The sequence below is a fragment of the Gorilla gorilla genome, chromosome 9, assembly GCF_029281585.2.
Source record: "Gorilla gorilla gorilla isolate KB3781 chromosome 9, NHGRI_mGorGor1-v2.1_pri, whole genome shotgun sequence".
NCBI lineage: Eukaryota > Metazoa > Chordata > Mammalia > Primates > Hominidae > Gorilla > Gorilla gorilla.
Window position 1 is genome coordinate 132686472 of NC_073233.2, and position 16620 is coordinate 132703091.

Sequence of the window (16620 nt, forward strand, 5' to 3'; positions counted from 1 at the left end):
TCTCCACGTGACAAACAAGGACCCTTCTAAACACTAGAAGAGCTGCTCTAAGCCTGTGGGGGGAGGCCCTCCTGGGTACACAGCTTGGGAAGGGGTCAACTTTGCATCCTCCTGAAGCTTAATTTCAAGAATTCTTAATTTGAAAAGGCAACTTGTTTCTTATCTCATACAAACATTATGTATCTTTATTTAAATTTGCAAATGAAAACAACACATATTTCATGTTAGTTTTAAAAAGATATTCCCTATCCTCTGCCCCAGTAAAACCTAACCAAGCCAGCCTGACAGGTTATATCAATACAGGGAGCTGGAGTGGGAGCCAAGGGTGGTGTTAGATAGGGGTGGGGTACAGATCAAGGGGGCCTGGGAGACTCAGTGACTGGAAGTCTCTGCCCCTCACTCTTGGTGAGTAGCTAATTTCAGCAGCTGGCTTCATAAGGAGGAGTCAGGGGTGGGTGGAGGCTCCTCCCAATTCCAGATCCACTTCCTCTTCTTCTATCTCCTGGACACTTAGGTCTTACTGAGATGGTTTTCCCACAGTAAAGAGAGGTGGGGGCAGAGTACTAAGGGTCAGGAGTGTGACTCTTTCCCGTGACTCAGGCCTCTGTGCTGGAGGTGACCCCTATAGGAAGGAGAGACCACAAATCCTTTAGCCAATGAGTGGCGGGGTCATCACACCAGAGAGCCAGCTTGACTCTGGGCAGGCACCATCACAGGCACAGCACCCATGCGGCTCAAGCCAGAGGAAGAAACCCCACCAGGGATGGGGGATATTGGTTGAGGGTGGGCCCCGTCTGTCGTGGGCAGTCTTGGTGAGGGCAGGGCCTGGCTGGAGAGACTAGGCGTGGGGGTCAATGCACCAGGCCTGGGAGGGCCATGGGGTGGCCGGAGGGCTCGTGCGGAGGTGACAGAGGAAAGGGTCCCATTCTTGGAGATTGTGTCTGAGCTCTTGGGCCAGGGCAGGGTCCGGGGAGCAATGGCATCCTCCCTAGTCATCAAAGAAATAACAAGAGGTCAGAAGTGGGTGGGGGAAGGAGGAGAGAGTTTCTACCTGCTTGGTCTTATATGCCACCTCTGCCTGCACACTTCAATACTCGTTTCCCTCTCCCTTAAAACCTGCCCATAGGAATGATGTTTCAGCCACTGACCCCATCCCAATAGATGAGAGCTGCCTGAATTCCCAGCCTCTGTGAGGAGAGCTGGGAGAGCCCCCGCTGCAGCAGACACCAGGGACACTTACTTGATATCATTGGCTGGCTCCTCCAGGGCCTTGGCCCGGCGGTGGTACAAGAGGACCAGCCCAGCCAGCAACCCCAGTCCAACCAGGGTACCCACAACAGCTCCAGCAACCACTGCAGCTCCAGGCCCTGGAAAAGGCGTCGTGTCAGAGGAGGACACCCAGCTGAGGGGTTCTCACCCCTCTCCAATCCCACTCTCCCCACCCCATCTGCCACCATACACATTCCCTCTTTTTCCCTGTCAAGAAGAGGGGTGGCTGTTGAGCAGGAAATGACCAGTCACTGACCAACCATTTGTACAAACATTTGATCAGGGGAAGCTCCATGCCCTGCTACAGAGAGAGGCCTCAGCAGACAGGCCTCCTCCCCACTTGCAACCCCTCCCCCAGCATTGACCACTCTTCTTAACCACACTTACCCCTCACTGACCTGTGCTCACTTCCAGCGTCACATTACATTGGGCAGTGCCCACCTCATTGTGGGCCTTGCAGACATAGACTCCAGCCATGGAAGACGAAAGGTTGGTGAGGCTTAAAGACCCACGGATGACATCTGTGGACACAATTTAGCCATCAGTCCAGGGACCCTCTTTCCCATTAAAAAAAAAAAAAATCTTGTCCCTCCTCTGGAATGTCCCCTTTGACCCTCTGGGAGTCACGGCTTGTCTATTCCCTGATGGGGGGAGAGGTGTGACAGCTGGGCTTGGCTCCCAGCTGCAGACTGACTAGTGCAATAACCTCCATTGCCACTCCTCAGTCAGTGCCCCCAGTGGATATCCAACAGGAGGCCACAGAGAAAGTGAAGCACAGAGAAACCAAAACACCATTTTACTTTTATTTCGGCAAGACAGTGTGATGAGAGAGAAAGAACACTGGGGCAGGAACTGGTAAACGTGGGTTCCAGAACAGGCCATGTGACTGACTTTAAGCAAGTTAGTTGATATCTGAGGGTCTCCATTTCTTCATCTGTAAAATGGGGACAATATGACCTCCCTGAGGGTGTTGAAAGGACTATATGGACTAATCATTATAACAGTGAATGTTTAGGGGGGAGGAATAGCATTAGGAGATATACCTAATGCTAAATGATGAGTTAATGGGTGCAGCACACCAGCATGGCACATGTATACATATGTAACTAACCTGCACATTGTGCACATGTACCCTAAAACTTAAAGTATAATAATAATAAAATAAAAATAAATAAATAAATAAATAAATAAAACAGTGAATGTTTATTGGCTGCTAACTCTGTGCCAAAGACTGCTCTAGATTCTTTATGTGTATGAACTTACCACAATTTCCCAACAAACCTGTGAGGTAATAAATATTATTTTTAAAAAGAAAAAGCTACTATTATAAAAATGGGCATGTGAAAAGTAGAAAGAGAGGCAAAATGAAAATCCATATTCCCACAACCTAGATCCAACAGTTGCTAACTTTTTGCCATATTTATTTGATTTCTTTCTTTTACTTAGATATTTTAAAGTAAATACTTCAGCATAAATCTCCAAAAAAGCAGTATGTTGTTCCATATGACCACAATAGCATTGCCACACCTAGGAAATTAATAACATAACTATCTAAAATCATCGAATACTTCATATTAAAAATGTTTCAGTTATCCCTAAAAATTTTTTTTATAACTGGTGTGTTCAAGTCACACTAATAAGTTCAAGCTGATATGTGTAAAATCCGCATTTTACAAATTCAGGAAAGAAGGCACCGAGTCACACAGCTAGTCACTAGAAGAGCTGGAATTTGAACACAGACACTCCAGCTATAGAGCCTGTTTCATAACAGTATACACAGTGAATGCACCTAACACAATACCTGCCCCTGGCAGGGCATCTTTCTCTGCCCCACATCCTCCCCACCTCCTCCTCCTCCTCCCCAGTGCTTGTCAGCCTTGGCTCCCCTTTTCACCCCAGTCCCTGTGGTACCGCTCATCTTTCCCCTTCCCCAGCCACAGTCTCCACTGTTTCCAGAAGTGTCCTCACCTAATGCTGGTGCAAAGAAAGTCTGGAAGGATGGAAGCTGCCGATCCCACTGGTATTGGACAGCAGGCTTACTCCTTGGAGACTGGCAGCTCAGGGTCACGTTTGCCCCCACACGGGGCACACCCTGGAGACGGCAGGATGGAGGAGCTGGAGGAACTGGGCAGGGGGAGACAGATTAAAACCACACCCAGGAGACCCACAGATCCTCTCCCTCTGCCCTGCACCCTTCTGTCGCTTCATTTGTTCCTCCTCCAACTTTTGTCATTTAGGAGAGAGACTCACCAGACCTCCCAGTGCAGGTGGGGAGGGGTCCGGAAATCTGCTTCTCACTCACCCAGTACATTGAGTTCTAAGGTTTTGATGCTGTGGCCCCTAGATTTGCCTTGTTTGTCTTGCACATTCACGGAGCAGCTGTAGGGGCCAGAGTCTTTCTCCTGGAGACCCTCCAGCCGCAGGGACAGGTTCCGGGAGGGCATGGAGTAGACCAAGGATACTCCAGGTTTGCTTGTTGTGACCCCATTGATGTAGGACAACACCTGGTGTGGGGCATAACACATCCCCGTCATTACTACATGTGTCTACTGTGCCTACAGGCCCAGCCACTCTCCCTCCCCCAGCTCGCATTCTCCAAATGCTCCTCACATGCACCCATTCTTCTAACCTGAACCAGCTCCCCATTCACCTTTTGTCCCTAGCCCCCTCTCGCTGCCCCTGGGTCCTCTTCACCAGAACAGTTCTTGGTTCCTGCGCATTGTCTCATCTCCCAATTGCGGTGTTTAGAAAGGTGACATAATAGTGGGAGGAGGGACATGTAAATAGGAGGTATGTATATATGCAACTCAGACTGCTGGAGTGGATCCAGGTTTGTAAGACCTGAAACTTACACAATAGGGAAGGCATCTTGGAGGAAAAAAATATTAAAAATGTATTTTAAAAGTATCAAATGAGGCTGGGCACGTTGCCTCATGCCTGTGAGCACTTTGGGAGGCTGAGGCAGGTGGATTGCTTGAGTCCAAGAGTTCAAGACCAGCCTGGGCAGTACGGTGAAACACAGTCTCTACAAAAAATACAAAAATTAGCCTGGCATGGTGGCGTGTGCTTGTAGTCCCAGCTACTCAGGGGGCTGAGGTGGAAGGATTACTTGAGCAGGAGCGGTAGAGGCTGTAGTGAGCCAAGACTGCACCATTGCATTCCAGCCTGGGCAACAAGAGTAAGACCCCTGTCTCAAAAAAATCCAGATGACTTCCTTGAACACAGTTTTCAGGGGTTCTGAACATTTGTTTCATTCTCTTCTGGGGTAAATCTGTATTTGGATGTAAGCCTGGTGTCAAGACAGATGGGTGGGAGATTGTGGGAGGAGATGGCCCCTTGGCTCTCGAGGTGGTATAAAGGGGGGCAAGGTGACAGATGAGAATCATTTGGGAAGAGAAGTGGCCTGTGACTTGACAGTATTCAAAGCAGAGAATGTGAAAACAGAAATATGCTAACTTTTTTTTTTTTTTTGAGACAGAGTCTTACTCTGTCGCCCAGGCTGAAGTGCAGTGGCTGGATTTTGGCTCACTGCAACCTCCACCTTGTGGATTCAAGCGATTCTCTTGCCTCAGCCTCCCAAGTAGCTGGGATTACAGGCGGGTGCCACCATGTCCGACTAATTTTTGTGTTTTTAGCAGAGACGGGGGTTTCACTATATTGGCCAGGCTGCTCTCGAACTCTTGGCCTCAAGTGATGTGCCCACCTCGGCCTCCCAAAGTGCTGGGATTACAGGTATGAGTCACTGAGTCAGGCCAGAAATATGCTAACTTTTATAAGTCGTGTGTGTTACTTCCCCTAAGCGTTTCCCAGTCCTCAACTTCCATTCTTCCCCTCCTCCTCTCCTCCCTCATAACCAAGTAAAATGCCTCTCCACTTTTACAGTATTTTGTGTGCTGGATTTTTAGGGAAAGCCGGCAAAAGATAATTGTTTGGGAAGTCTCCAATATCAGAACAAAAACTGAACTGGTGAAGACTTCTGCTTTTGCCTGAAACTCCTTCCCCGGCCCCCATTCCCTCTCCACCCCTCCCACCGCTACCAGCTCTTTGCTTACAACCCCCGCTGGGCGCAACTTGCCGCTGGCTGACAGGCGTTCTTCCCTCACCTGATCCTCCTTTTCTTTCTGTTTGAAGAACCACATCACAAAGGGCACCTCCCATGGCTGGGATGAAGACACCTCCCCGTGCAAGGTGTACCACGCTGGAAGCACCACTTCCCCTCCCTCCACCGCCTGCAACCGGTTGGCGGGCAAGTGCAGTTGCAGCTGGGCCCGCGAGGGGGGCGCTGGAGACAAGAGCGAGGGTGAGTGCCCAGGACCGGCTCCCAGCTCCGCCCGCGGACCCTGCCCGACGCGGCTTCACGAGAGAGCGAGGAAAGTCGCTTTAACTGGAAAGAGGAACCTTGCGGGGTCCGGCCCCTGGAAGCCTCAAGGGGTGCCCAGGGACCACTGGCTCAGTGTCCTGCTTCCCATTTCATCACGACTTCTCTCCACCGCCAGCCTCTGCAGTTGTAGCGGGGATGGGGACACATTTATATGCATTTATTCGTATCCAGAGGCGCAGATTTCTGAGCATCAAAGAGAGGGGGCAGATTTCCAGCGAGGAGGGGAAGATATCAGGAGAAAGGGTAGATCGACTGTTTCTGTTGTACGCTCCACGTAGCCCACTTGCTTCCCTAGTTTTCCTGAGGGAGAGTAGAGATGCTGCTCAGGGCCGCCAGGGTCCCTCACTCCCGAGTTCTCAAAGGGCGGAGGGGTTTGGGAGGCCGTCTGGTTACCTATTAACCCTGCGGCTCCTTCTGAACTTGCCAGGAGCTGGAGAGAGCAGAGCAGCCCAGCGCCCAAGCCTGACCCAGTGAATGCGATGCTCCCCGCCCTCCCGCGCAATCTCAGAGGCGGGCTTCCCTCGGAAAACGGAGGATTGAAACCCAGAAAGCTCCTCGGAGCCCTTCTGGGGTTCGGGCGATCTGGGCAGAGAACTCTCGGGTGGCAAGGAATTAAGGGGAGAGCGAATGACGGTCTCTAGACAAGTAGGAAGCCTCCCCTGAGTGTGTCCGGCGCTCAGGGGGTGGACCGGGGTGTTGGTTTCAAGGAGGGGGCCATCGTTTGCACCTCGGCGTCCAGAAATACTCATCCTTTGCCCTTCGGGGAGGCAACAGAGCAGCCAACTGGTAAGCCCTTTGGGGAATAATCTTGGGCTTGCACACGGCCAGGCCTGAGGATGCTGGCCGCTCCAGTCCCTGGCCCTACTCCCTCCAGGCCTCGGCCCTCTGCCTCGGAGCGGAAGACGCCACCTCCGCGTGGCGAGCAGGCGGCCAACGCCGCGGGAAGAGGCCGCAGCCAGGCCCCGCTCTCCACCCTCGCCCTAGGAGAGCCAGGCTGAAGGCCTCGAAGGGCTAGGAGCCGATCCGGCCAGGATGCAAGCCTCCCCCACCGCTTCCCGGCTGCGCCGTACAGAACCCCCACCTCTGTTACTTGGCCTTCGCAGCATCCCCCTTCCCATTTCCTGGAGGATCTCTGTGGTCTGGGCAGGAAATTTGTACCCAGTGATAAGGCAGAAGACAATGAAGGGGGGGCCACTAGACCGGAGGCTCTACGGGAGGAAACAATCCCCGCCTCAAGGAGCTGGACGCCCCCTGGGGACCCGGCCCGCTGGCCATTCCGCTGAGGCCGGGCACGCCTGGAGCCTGCAGGTGCTGCCGGCTCTCCCCCAGCCTTTCTACAACACACACCCGGCGGCCAGAAAGGGTTTCCGCCGGGAAACTGCCTGGGGCCCAGAAGGGGCGCGCCCTTCCTTCACCTTGTAGACCACCAGCGACCTCCCCAGGTCCCACATTTATAATTCCACTTTCCAGAAGGTAGAGGAGAGTTAAAAGAGATAGTAAAGGACACACTGGGGTCTGGGCACATGCTCCTTGCCCTTCGCCCTGTCAGAAACTAGGAACAGAAGAGGGCCTGAGGCTTTTCTGCTCTGCCTCCTGGGTGTCTGCTGGCTCGGAAGTCACCCAACTGGTCCGGTTTTTTCGGTCCCAGGGTCCACGGAGCCACTGGGAGAGAAAAGGAGTCTGGTTGGGTCTGATCGAAGGACACTGGGACAGCCCAAGAAGGGGACCCTTCCGGCCCACAGCCCTCTCCGAGGCCAGAGTGAGGGAGCCGGCAGGGGCCGAAGGAGAGCGAAATGGGCCCGCTCCCCGGGGCTATTTTTAGTCTCCCTCTTTCTCTGAGAAACTCCCCCCGCGGGCTTCTCACGCCCCAGGGGCAGCAGCACTGAGCCGCCGAGGAGCGTACTGAGCCGGAGAGCCTCCTCCAGAGCCCAGAAGAGCGGAGCCGGGCGCCTGCACGTTGCACCGGGGTCACCAGTGCCATTTAACCCTCCAGTGGCTGGCGGGAACTGGGCAACCCCCCAGGGGGGCCGATTGGAACTTTTGAGTCCAGGTCTTCAGTCTGACAAACTGAGGCTCAAAGCTGGGGTAGGACAAAGGGTTGCAGATGAGCAGCAGGTGAAGCCTGGGACACTCAGGCAGTCAACTTGAACTGTCCTCCCTGGCTTCAGAGATTCCCCCAGCCCCCACCCCCCACAAGGAAGGTGGATAGAGTTGGGGTGGAATGCAGAAGGAACAGAGCTGAAGTTGAAGTTGGGAAAGGCGGGATGAGAAGTTTGAGGGATCCTGGAGCAGGCCCACCAAGCCCAGAGGGACAGAAGGCTACTTGTGGCTTTGGTGTGGCCTGGGGGGCTGTACTTGAGACTCATTTTGTCCAAGGACTATAATATTGCATGCCCCGACACCTGTGGAGCACAGAACATGCTAAAGGGGACACTGGTGATCCTCATCTCTGTCCCCATCATTGTAGAATTTCACTCTACAGCTTTCCAGGCCTTACTTGTCCTGACATCCTCCAACCTGAGAAATGAGTTAAAGTCAATATAGCTAAACCCACCCTTCACTCCCATTCGAGATCCTTGAAGGGAGATGGCAAGAAAGCTGAGGGACAGCAAGTGAAATAGTTTAAAAGGGCCTAGTCCTGCCGGGTCCTCTCCCAGATGGAGTTCTGAGCCACCCCAGCTTCAGCTGAAGCCAGCGCCCCTGGAGGCCTACAACACTTCCCAAACACTTGCTCCAAGGAGGTTCCCTTCCTCTCTGACCCTTGGTCACCCTCCTCCCAATTTCCCCTCTTCCCTTTGGCTCTGGGAACCAATAGGGGTGGTGAGCCTTGGGGGTTGGGGTGGTCACAATTCTGTTTCTCTGTGCGTTTGAACCCCTCCCCCATTTCCTGTGTCCCAAATGACCTCACGGTCGTCCTTTTGGGGCACCTCCCTTGATTTCCAGGGCAGGAAGCAGGAGGGGGCAAGAGAGAGCATCTGCGCTGGGGAATTGACACGAAGTGCGTGTGTCAAGCCTGGGGACCAGGGGTATTTCCCCGGGGGATCTTCCTCATCAGCTTGTATGTGGGGTCGGGGATGAGAGGGGGCTAGAGTTAAGTCCTTAAGCTCTTTAGCCAGTGTCTCATCTAGCGGCTCAGCTCATCCGGCTCTGCTGGGTGGGGGGTGGGGAGTGGACAGGGTGAGGAATGGTTCCGATAACTCACCCCAGAGGTATCCAGGTCTTCCGAGAGATGCCCTTACCTCCCCCCGCCATCCGCCCCCACACCCAAACTGGGGGCTGTCCCCGACAAAGCGAGAAGTCAGCGCCAGCCAGTGATGCCCTGGAGTGGGATTAGGAGGTCAGGGGAGGAGGGCGAGTCGTGGGACCCAGTTCCGCAGCAGTGGCCAAAGTTCTCCCTCAGGGTCGAACTCACCCCATCCCGCATCCCAAGTCCCCTCCAGGTCCGGGTTTCACTCACCGAGGGCACTCAGCCCCAGGAACAAAAACCGCAGCAAGTTGGTCACCAGGGGCCCCGGGAGGGAAATCATGGCCCTCCCTGGCCGGGACGCAGTCAGGGGCGCCAGCCGCGGGACGCACGGACCTGCAGGTGCCGAGGCTGCGCGACGGCCGGAGCGTGCGCGGGAGCCGAGCCGCGGACACCCAGGGCGGCTCCAGCCCAAGTCTGCGCGCCTGTGTGCCGGTGGCGGGGTGGGGACCGACGGCGACAGCGGGGCGGGGCATTCGAGGGGGCGGAGAGGTCGCCGTCCTCCCGGGCGGGGCGCGCGGGGTCCGCCGCCCGGGGGCGCCCCCAGCGCGCGGACGGCGGGATCCTGCGGCCTCCTCCAGGTCTGGACGCAGGGAGGGGTGAGGTAAGCTCTGATGCCCCACGAGCCAGCCAGGGAGTAGAGGGGGAAGAGGAGGCTCCAGAACTATCCTGAGCCGTAACCTCCCCTTCCGCCGGGGTGGGATAGGAAGGGTGACCAGGAAGGGTGGGAAATTTGGGGACTATCCGAAGTCAGAACCACCCGTAAGACCTGACATGTAAACGCTCCTGGGCTCTGGCTCCAAACTTGGGGGTGCCGCATCCCCGGCCCAATCAGGGCGGCCTTCCTGAAGGAGGAAGAGGGGAGCAGCGTTTTCCAGCTGCAGGGAGAGGCCGGAGCGCCGGCCGCGCGGGCTCCCTTGCACAGCGGGAATCTGTGGCTTTCCTGGAGGCGGGGGCTGCGCGGCCACCGGAGCGCGGCAGCGAGGGGGACGGCAGAGGTCGCGCGGGAGCCCAGGGCGCCCCGGGACGTGCCAAAGGGGAATCTTCACCTGCGCGCAGGAAAAAGCGCTCCGCGAGTTCAGCAGACCCCACCCCAGGCTGGAGGATTACCCCGGCCTGTGCCTCATACTCCGAGCAGGGAAGGTTGGCACAAGATAGTCCCGGGAGCTGAGCAGGAAGCTGAGGCAACGTGCGTGCTACTCCCAGCTTAGCCCCTGAAATGAGCGGCGTACGGGCCTGATGCTGACTGGGGAGGAGGGGCGGCTGCGGGAAGGAAGACAGGACAGTCCCTCCGTTTCTTCTTCATCCCCCAAATCTTCAGTGCCTCCCATCCCCGCAGCGAAAGGCTCAGGCGCGCTCTGATCCTTTAATTCCCGAGACTAGATCTTGTTCGCTGTGAATTGAATTTAACGCCCCCCTTCCCGCACCATTCGGTCAAAAGGCACCTCTGCGCCCTCTGGCGGCCGCCGCTCCCTTACAGAAAGGCACGCACCTGTTCTTGCTTTTCTGTCCAACAGCAAAAAAAAAAAAGATGCTTCAAACATCCCAGCACAGCTCAACCACCCAGCAAAGGTCAGTGAGGGCAGAAAGCATAACAACGAATTCCTGGCGCTGCCCGCTCTGCGGGCAGACCTGTCTGGGAAGAAAAGCAGCCAAGCCTGCGGGATTCCATTTACTGCAGATAGTTTTGCTGTTTTAACAGAGTGTAGTGCTTGGGCCCACAGTTCACACAAGATCTTTTTCTATACAGTGCCCCATACGCCCTCTCAGCTGCTTCTTCCTAGTGTGACCTGCCTGGCTCCTCTTCAAATACCTGCCATGCAGTGGCTTTGAGAAACGCCTATGCAAACACGAAACTGCTCATGCAAACCCTAGAATCTAGTACTTGGCAGCTCAGTGGCGGCACAGACAACAGGAAGAGATACCTGCCAGTCTCACACTCTTGTGTAGGGAGCTACAAACTTGGACTTGACCAAGCAGATTGTGTGGTGGGGTTGGGGGCTGTTGGTTTGGTTTTCCTATTCCATCACACTCAAATTTTTCTTGGCTTTAGTCTGCATTGCAAACCATCTCTTGTAAACACCCCTCCTTTGTTTCCAGACAAGTCACCCCAAATAAGTAACTCCTTCCAAGAGAGGAAGTACAAAGTCTTTTGGTTCTAACCCAGAAACACCAAGTATCTAATCACACAGGCTGTGCTTATCCTGATCAAGTGCTACGTAAGGTGTAGCCTCAACATTCATTCCCTGTAGCTAACTTTTCCTTCAGAATTCAGATCCCAAATGACTTGTGACATGGGAAGTAAAGCTGCAACCAATGATTTGTAGTCAGTGAATGTCTCCATGTGACACAGGGGCAGTCTCTTCAAGATTCTTTGACCCTAAAGAATTGTCCTCACTGTCTCCTGTCTCCTATTTCAGCTATTTCTTTCTTCTGACCCTGAGGCAGTCAAGTCGTAGAGGTCAGCAGAGCAGCTCCATTACTTTGTGAAAGTTTTCGCCAAGATGCATTTTAGGGTGGACTGCTCTCCACCCTGGTGTAAATCATGAATGCTGACACAGATGATCTATGTGCGACCTGGGAACTGCTTACATAAACGTGTGCAAGAGCTAGTTCATAGTTTCATATGTTAGAGACTTGCAGGTCATTAGTGTTTCTTCCAATCACATCTCATGTTAGATTCCGAAAGTAATTCCTAATATTTACCTTTACATTTGAATATACTTTCTCTGTCCCCCTCGAATCAGTTATAAGGCTTCATTAAGGTCTAAATATTCCATTTCTTATTTTCAGCAGTGCTCATAGTTATCTGACATCCTGCTATCTTCTTTTCTAGACTGTTCTGGCCAAAGAGACTGGAGATCCAGTATCAGCAAGCTACTTTCTTGGTAAACCTCCATTTCCCAATGCTCATCTTTGTCCTCTACCCCCACCCATCCCAAGGCAAATGATGAAAACATCTATTGGATCCAGCCTTTGCTATCTTCTTCATGCTGCTCATAGTGGGTCTAGCAATGTCCCCTTCTCGGTAATGTTTGGTAGGTCTAAAACATCCTCACGAAATGTTCCCCAAATGTTCTGCTCCAGCTGAGCAACTAATAACAATGGGAAGATGCAGAAAAAAAAAATGCATGGAGCATAATGTTAGTTTTGGGACTGGTCAGTGGCAACGTTTTAGAGATGCCATGAAGAATTCCTGGTAATAATGCTTTTTCCTACAGCATTTAGCACTGAATACTATGGGATTACGGCTAAAAGATGGTCAAGACTGCCTCAGCCATTAGGATCAGAATTCTAAGTTCCAAAGAGCAAACTCAAGAGGATTTCCTCAGGCCCCTGCCTATAGATGCTGCCCGGGGAGAACAGGTGCTACACTCAAAACATTCTCATTTTATTTATATACTCCCTGAACTAGTACCCAACTCCATAACCCCAGACTCAAATAACAGAAATAAAAGCCATCTCACTGATTATAAGCTCTCTAGTTACTACAAAAATAAATAAGCATCAATCAACCAACAGGCATCAGAATGAGAAAATCACTGATTTGAGAACATTCAGGCTGCAGGAAAAGAACACTTTTTGTTAATATGTAACTATATCTTCAATAGTACAGAAAAATGAGAAGAACGAGAGTTCTTACCTGGATTTGCGGCTCACTTAAAGTAGAGCACCTGAGAGATGCTGGGAAATCATAAAGATAAATAACCAATCTAACAAATTCCTGCCATGAGACCAAAGTGATCCTTGACTACTCTATTAGTAAGCGATTCTGAGCCAAGAGTACGAACCTGTTAAGTGGAGTGGTGGTTGGCCCATTAGAAATCTCTGAAAGATTTAAACATGACAGTTACCTTCCTAATGGACTCATACTTCTCAATTCCCTCTCCTAAAAAAATACTTTTGGGCTGGCCCCAGTGGCTCACACCTGTAATCTCGGCACTTTGGGAAGCCAAGGTGGGAGGATTGCTTGAGGACGAGAGTTTGAGACCAGCTCGGTGGAAACATAGCACCATCCCTGTCTCTACCAAAAAAAGAAAAAAAAAAAGTGAAAAACATTGCTGGCGTGGTGGCACTTGAGCCTGTAGTTTCAGCTGCTCAGGAAGCTTTGAGGCAGGAGGATTACTTGAGCCCAGGAGTTCGAGACTGCAGTGAGCTATGATTGTACTCCTGCACTCCAGCCTGGGTGACAGAGCAAGACCCTGTCTTAAAAAAAAAAAAAAAAAGTTTCTACTGGATCTTCCTTCCTTTTGAGAGATAGCAAGATTACATCAGTTTTCCAGTTGTACTCCTTGAGAGCTGCCCCTGAGTACTGAGTGTAAAAGATGAGGAATGAGTCTTTTACAAATTGATGTACTTAGGGTCAAAAGGATTATCCTAGTCATTTTTAGTCATTTTTCAAAGAATTACAAAATGAGATGTTCAGTGACCTTTGGTACTCTGACAGTAAATAATGACATTGGTCAGTGAGGTATAGAGAATGAAAGGATGTGAAGATACCCTGCTCTGTATGTTCTCTTCATTCTTAGCAGTCAAGTCAGAGCGCAGCCCCCACTGCCAGTGCAGCCACACTCTGCTACAAAAAGCTCAACTAGTACGCCAAGGGGCCAGGAATTACTTTAATTTTTTTTTTTTTTTAAAAAAGGTTTAAATGGCAACACAACTGTAAAGTTGGTACATCACAGAAACAAAGGTCTTTGCAAGCAATACTGATTGGAAATAGCAAAACACTTGGTTGGTGAAAAAAATGAAAATCTAAATTATATACAATAGTAGCTAAGGGTGATATTGAAAAACAGTCTTTTTAACTGTGAATCAAGATTTAACTTGCCATTATCTATTGCTTATTTATTCAGGGTTGTAAATATTACTTATATAGAGACATAGAGATGTGTAAAAATGAAACATTGTGAAAAAAATACAATTTTTCAATTTCATATGAAACTCAAAGTATAAGTTTTGTCCAATATGGAATGTACCTACATTTGTTTATATTAGGGCTCTAAAATCCATTTAAAAATTGTTTTTCTGTTTTTAAAAAAGAAATAGCTGACCCACCATGCAAGTTCGCTACATATCTTGCGTGCTCAAAATGAGCATTTTCAGGTGAGGTCTGTTTTTTCTGGCCCAAGTCTACTATGATTCCTTAGAAGTCGTACTGGCCCAATTGAAGAAAGGGTTTCCATGAAGTCTGATGGCGGCATCTGGATGAGGGGTGGTCCGGGTAATGGGAAGTGAGTAGAGAAGAAGAAGCTAAGAGCCCAAATCCTTATGAAGGATGACATTCAGTTGTTAAATTTTAAGGGGTATCCAATGGCTTTTTCCAGGCACTCAACTAAAGAGCCTGCGGAAAGAAAATCCCTCTCTACTTCTACAAATTTGATGTAGATGGATTTGGGGGAAACTCCGGGATCCACAATACAGTTCTGAGACAAAAACCCGTTAATACCAACCCAATCTTTGCTGAAGGTTTTGGTATTCGCTTGGAAATGTAAAAATAAGCACTGCTGTAGAGTCCTGACCTCAGCAATCCCGAGGTAGCAATAGATAATTCGGGTGGGTTCTATTTCCACCTGTAATGAGGCTTGTGCTGAAAGGGTTTCCAGGTCAACCCGGCCCTCTTTTCCTGGGTCCAGGGAACGTTGCTCCATGTGTGGTGAGAGGGGCCTCTCAATACATTCTTCATAGCCAATGGCATAAAGGCCTGGGCTTTTAGGAATACCCCCAGGCAATAAATATTGAACAACATTCCCACCAGTTGGTTTGGAGTGGGCAATGGGTATCCAGTCAATTTCCATGTGCAGCTCCAAGCACCTAGCTTCGCTAATAGTGATCTCTAAAAATTTGTAGTAAACATTTTTCCAGTTCATTTTCTGCACTCGGGTCATAATGATCCGTCCTTCAGGCTTCTCAGAGTTGAAGTACTCCCGAAGTCGCTTGCCAAGGGGCACCTGGGAGCTGATCTCAGCATAATGGTAACGGATATCCTCTTTCCAACGGGTGTTATAACCAATTCCAAAAATGGCCAGTTTATTAGAAAGATGGAGCCTTGAAAAGTCTGTCCAGCTCTGAAAAAGTTCCCATTTCAACTGTACCGATTCCAAAATCTGTACAATATTCTGCATGATGTCTCTCTTCCTGGAAAGAGAAATAAAAGTCAAATTCCCTAAGTATCTAGAACAGCGGTGTCAGATAGAACTTTCTGTGATGATGGAAATGTTCTGTATCTGCTGCCCAATATGGTGGCCACTAGAACATGAAATGTGGCTGAGGTATTACATTTTTAATTATATTTAGTTTAAAATTACATTTAAATAGCCACATGTGACTAGCAGCTACTGTACTGGGCAGTGTAAGTCTAGACAATCAACCTATTAAAATGAAAAGAAACACACCCCTAGCAAGTTTCTAAGAATTAATGATAAACTGCTTTCCATGACTTCTACAGCCTCACTGTATAATCAGAATCAATACCTTAGACTCTAGGATTTCAGAAATCTATGGATCATAATATTTTAAAGTGGCTGTTATGTCTATGATGGCCTTCAGACCTACCTACCTACCAAAATAAGGTGAAAAATGCTGTATTTAGAAAAGTATCTGGCGTCACTTAAAATAATTAACAGCTTAATTTCTAACCTGGAAATTCAGAAAGTCCAATAATGGGCTTTGTGTGTGCTGTGGGAAAATATACAACTGATTACGGCTAATGACCTTTTTAAAATGACATTTTCTATTTGTCTGAAATTCATTACTAATCCCAAAATTAATAGAAGTCAGGTTAGCACAGAATTAAGATCTGGGAATTCAGATGGAAAAGGCTCACATTAGGCTTAGATTTCAAGAGAGCAACATTCAAGATAATAAATTGAGACTGTTCTAGAAAACCCTTTATAAAGGGAAGCAAAAATATAGGAATTATTTCAATTTTGACTCATATACTTAACAGAAGAAGACAGAAAATGCTGGAATTTTTATTTCACGGGCTGCTTAAATCATGTAATTTGTATGTATATGAAGCTATATAAAGTTTGCTTCTCAAGTACAGCAAAACTTTGATACTGGAAGATTGGTTTGTTAAATATTAACTTGGCAACAAACTACTACCCTCCACATCAATTACGGGTTTAACCTATAAAAACACTCAACTACCACACTTACATACAATCATATACAGGCAAGAAAGGGGGGTGTGCGTGCTAACAGCTTCTTGAAAAAGGGCTCTGGAAGGAGCTTGATCCTTGAGACTTTTCCTGCTACATTCTCATACCTTCTAGGGGAGGAGCTTTGGGAACATTCTGGGGAGGCTTCACATGGCCATTCTCAGTCTGTCCTCTCGCTCTCCTTGACTTTCTTTGCAAGATGGCAGAGAATTAATATTTTGTTATCAGCTGCTTCTTGGAGCTAAGACTGCCCTGAATTTACCCTCTATCCTTTAGTTTGTCTTGAAAGCTTTCAAGTATGGGAGTGGCTATCTAGATGAAATCACTACCTTCTCAGGGAATTATTCCTCTTCTCAGAGGAGACAAAAGCGCTTGGTCAATTTTATGATGTCTGATTGTGGTGCTTATGAGGCTAAGACATAGACCATATTTCTGCATAGGTCGATGCTTTAAAGGAAAATTATCTTTCATAGCTACCATCTTTCCCTGCCCTCCTTTGAAATGTTTTATTGATCTTACAGAGGACTACGCTAAGGAGTTGGGATGGAGAGCAGAGATTTTTG

General features: G+C 49.7%; 2 protein-coding genes across 4 annotated transcripts in view; both read right to left on the bottom strand.

Annotated features, from left to right (window-relative positions):
• Positions 1-152: 152 nt before the first annotated feature.
• ESAM (endothelial cell adhesion molecule) lies at positions 153-9532 on the bottom strand. Its single transcript, XM_004052347.5, has 7 exons — positions 9108-9532; positions 5373-5551; positions 3572-3773; positions 3238-3393; positions 1668-1790; positions 1241-1367; positions 153-988 (listed from the first exon to the last, which is right to left on the bottom strand). Exons 1-7 carry the CDS (start codon positions 9175-9177, stop codon positions 673-675), a joined length of 1173 nt encoding a protein of 390 aa, XP_004052395.1. The 5' UTR covers positions 9178-9532; the 3' UTR covers positions 153-672.
• A 2732-nt stretch (positions 9533-12264) lies between these two features.
• The window catches only part of MSANTD2 (Myb/SANT DNA binding domain containing 2), a 35168-nt gene continuing 30812 nt past the window's right edge, over positions 12265-16620 (bottom strand). For all 3 annotated transcript variants that reach the window (XM_004052349.5, XM_004052350.5, XM_063693622.1), the window contains one exon: positions 12265-15032. In XM_004052349.5, the coding sequence (XP_004052397.3) occupies positions 14180-15032 (853 nt within the window). In that variant the 3' untranslated portion in view covers positions 12265-14179. The remainder of the gene's footprint in view (positions 15033-16620) is intronic.

Excerpts from the sequence above, each read along its gene's own strand:
- ESAM (XM_004052347.5), bottom strand. The coding sequence starts at position 9,177 with ATGATTTCCCTCCCGGGGCCCCTGGTGACCAACTTGCTGCGGTTTTTG. Across the intron at positions 1,791-3,237 it reads TTTCTTTGCACCAGCATTAG|ATGTCATCCGTGGGTCTTTA; the intron begins GTGAGGACACTT and ends TTGTGTCCACAG. Across the intron at positions 989-1,240 it reads GAGCCAGCCAATGATATCAA|GGAGGATGCCATTGCTCCCC; the intron begins GTAAGTGTCCCT and ends TTTGATGACTAG.